Here is a 538-nt window from a genome sequence, read left to right on the forward strand (position 1 = left end):
AGGAGGAGGAGGAGGAGGAGGAGGAGGAGGAGGAGGAATTTCAGGCTGAAGGGTGAGAACTCAAATGGCCACTGGATCGGAAAAGTAAAGTAGGCAGAGAAAGAGGAGGAGGATGGTGATGATAATGATGAAACAGTCAAAGCCATTGTTTTTACCATTACTTTTATTGCTTAGTAAAGACAATAGGTTTGTGTTTTATATTATTTCTTACTTGGTGGGTGGTTGTCGGGTGCTCTGGTTTGGTTTGCTCCTTCTTTCATGTCAAACACCTTTCGTCCTTATCGCTTTTCCTTCTTTTCTGTGTTTGTTACTCTCTTGTAACGCTTCTAATCTTGGGCACTTATATGACCTTACTGTGTTGCAAATACCATAAAACTTAAGCTAAAAACTATCTTTTCATCAGATTAGAGAAGAAGATGGCAGGAATGAAGACGGAACTGAAAAACGTGAAGAAAGAAAGAATCGCAGCACAGAAGGAGTTTCACAGGATGCAGGTGAAAAAATATTATTTTCTCTCTCTCTCTGTGTGTGTGTGTGG

The 538-nt window shown here is 40.5% G+C and overlaps 1 protein-coding gene across 1 annotated transcript in view; it reads left to right on the forward strand.

Moving 5' to 3' along the window:
* Positions 1-475, forward strand: part of LOC101858690 — a gene marked incomplete at its 3' end in the record, with an annotated part of 8,076 nt that extends 7,601 nt beyond the window's left edge. The window contains 1 exon segment of the mRNA XM_013091153.1: positions 404-475. Coding sequence (XP_012946607.1) covers positions 404-475 — 72 coding nt within the window.
* Between the last annotated feature and the right edge of the window lie 63 nt (positions 476-538).

The sequence above is a fragment of the Aplysia californica genome, unplaced genomic scaffold, assembly GCF_000002075.1.
Source record: "Aplysia californica isolate F4 #8 unplaced genomic scaffold, AplCal3.0 scaffold02430, whole genome shotgun sequence".
In the NCBI taxonomy this organism is placed as follows: Eukaryota; Metazoa; Mollusca; class Gastropoda; order Aplysiida; family Aplysiidae; genus Aplysia; species Aplysia californica.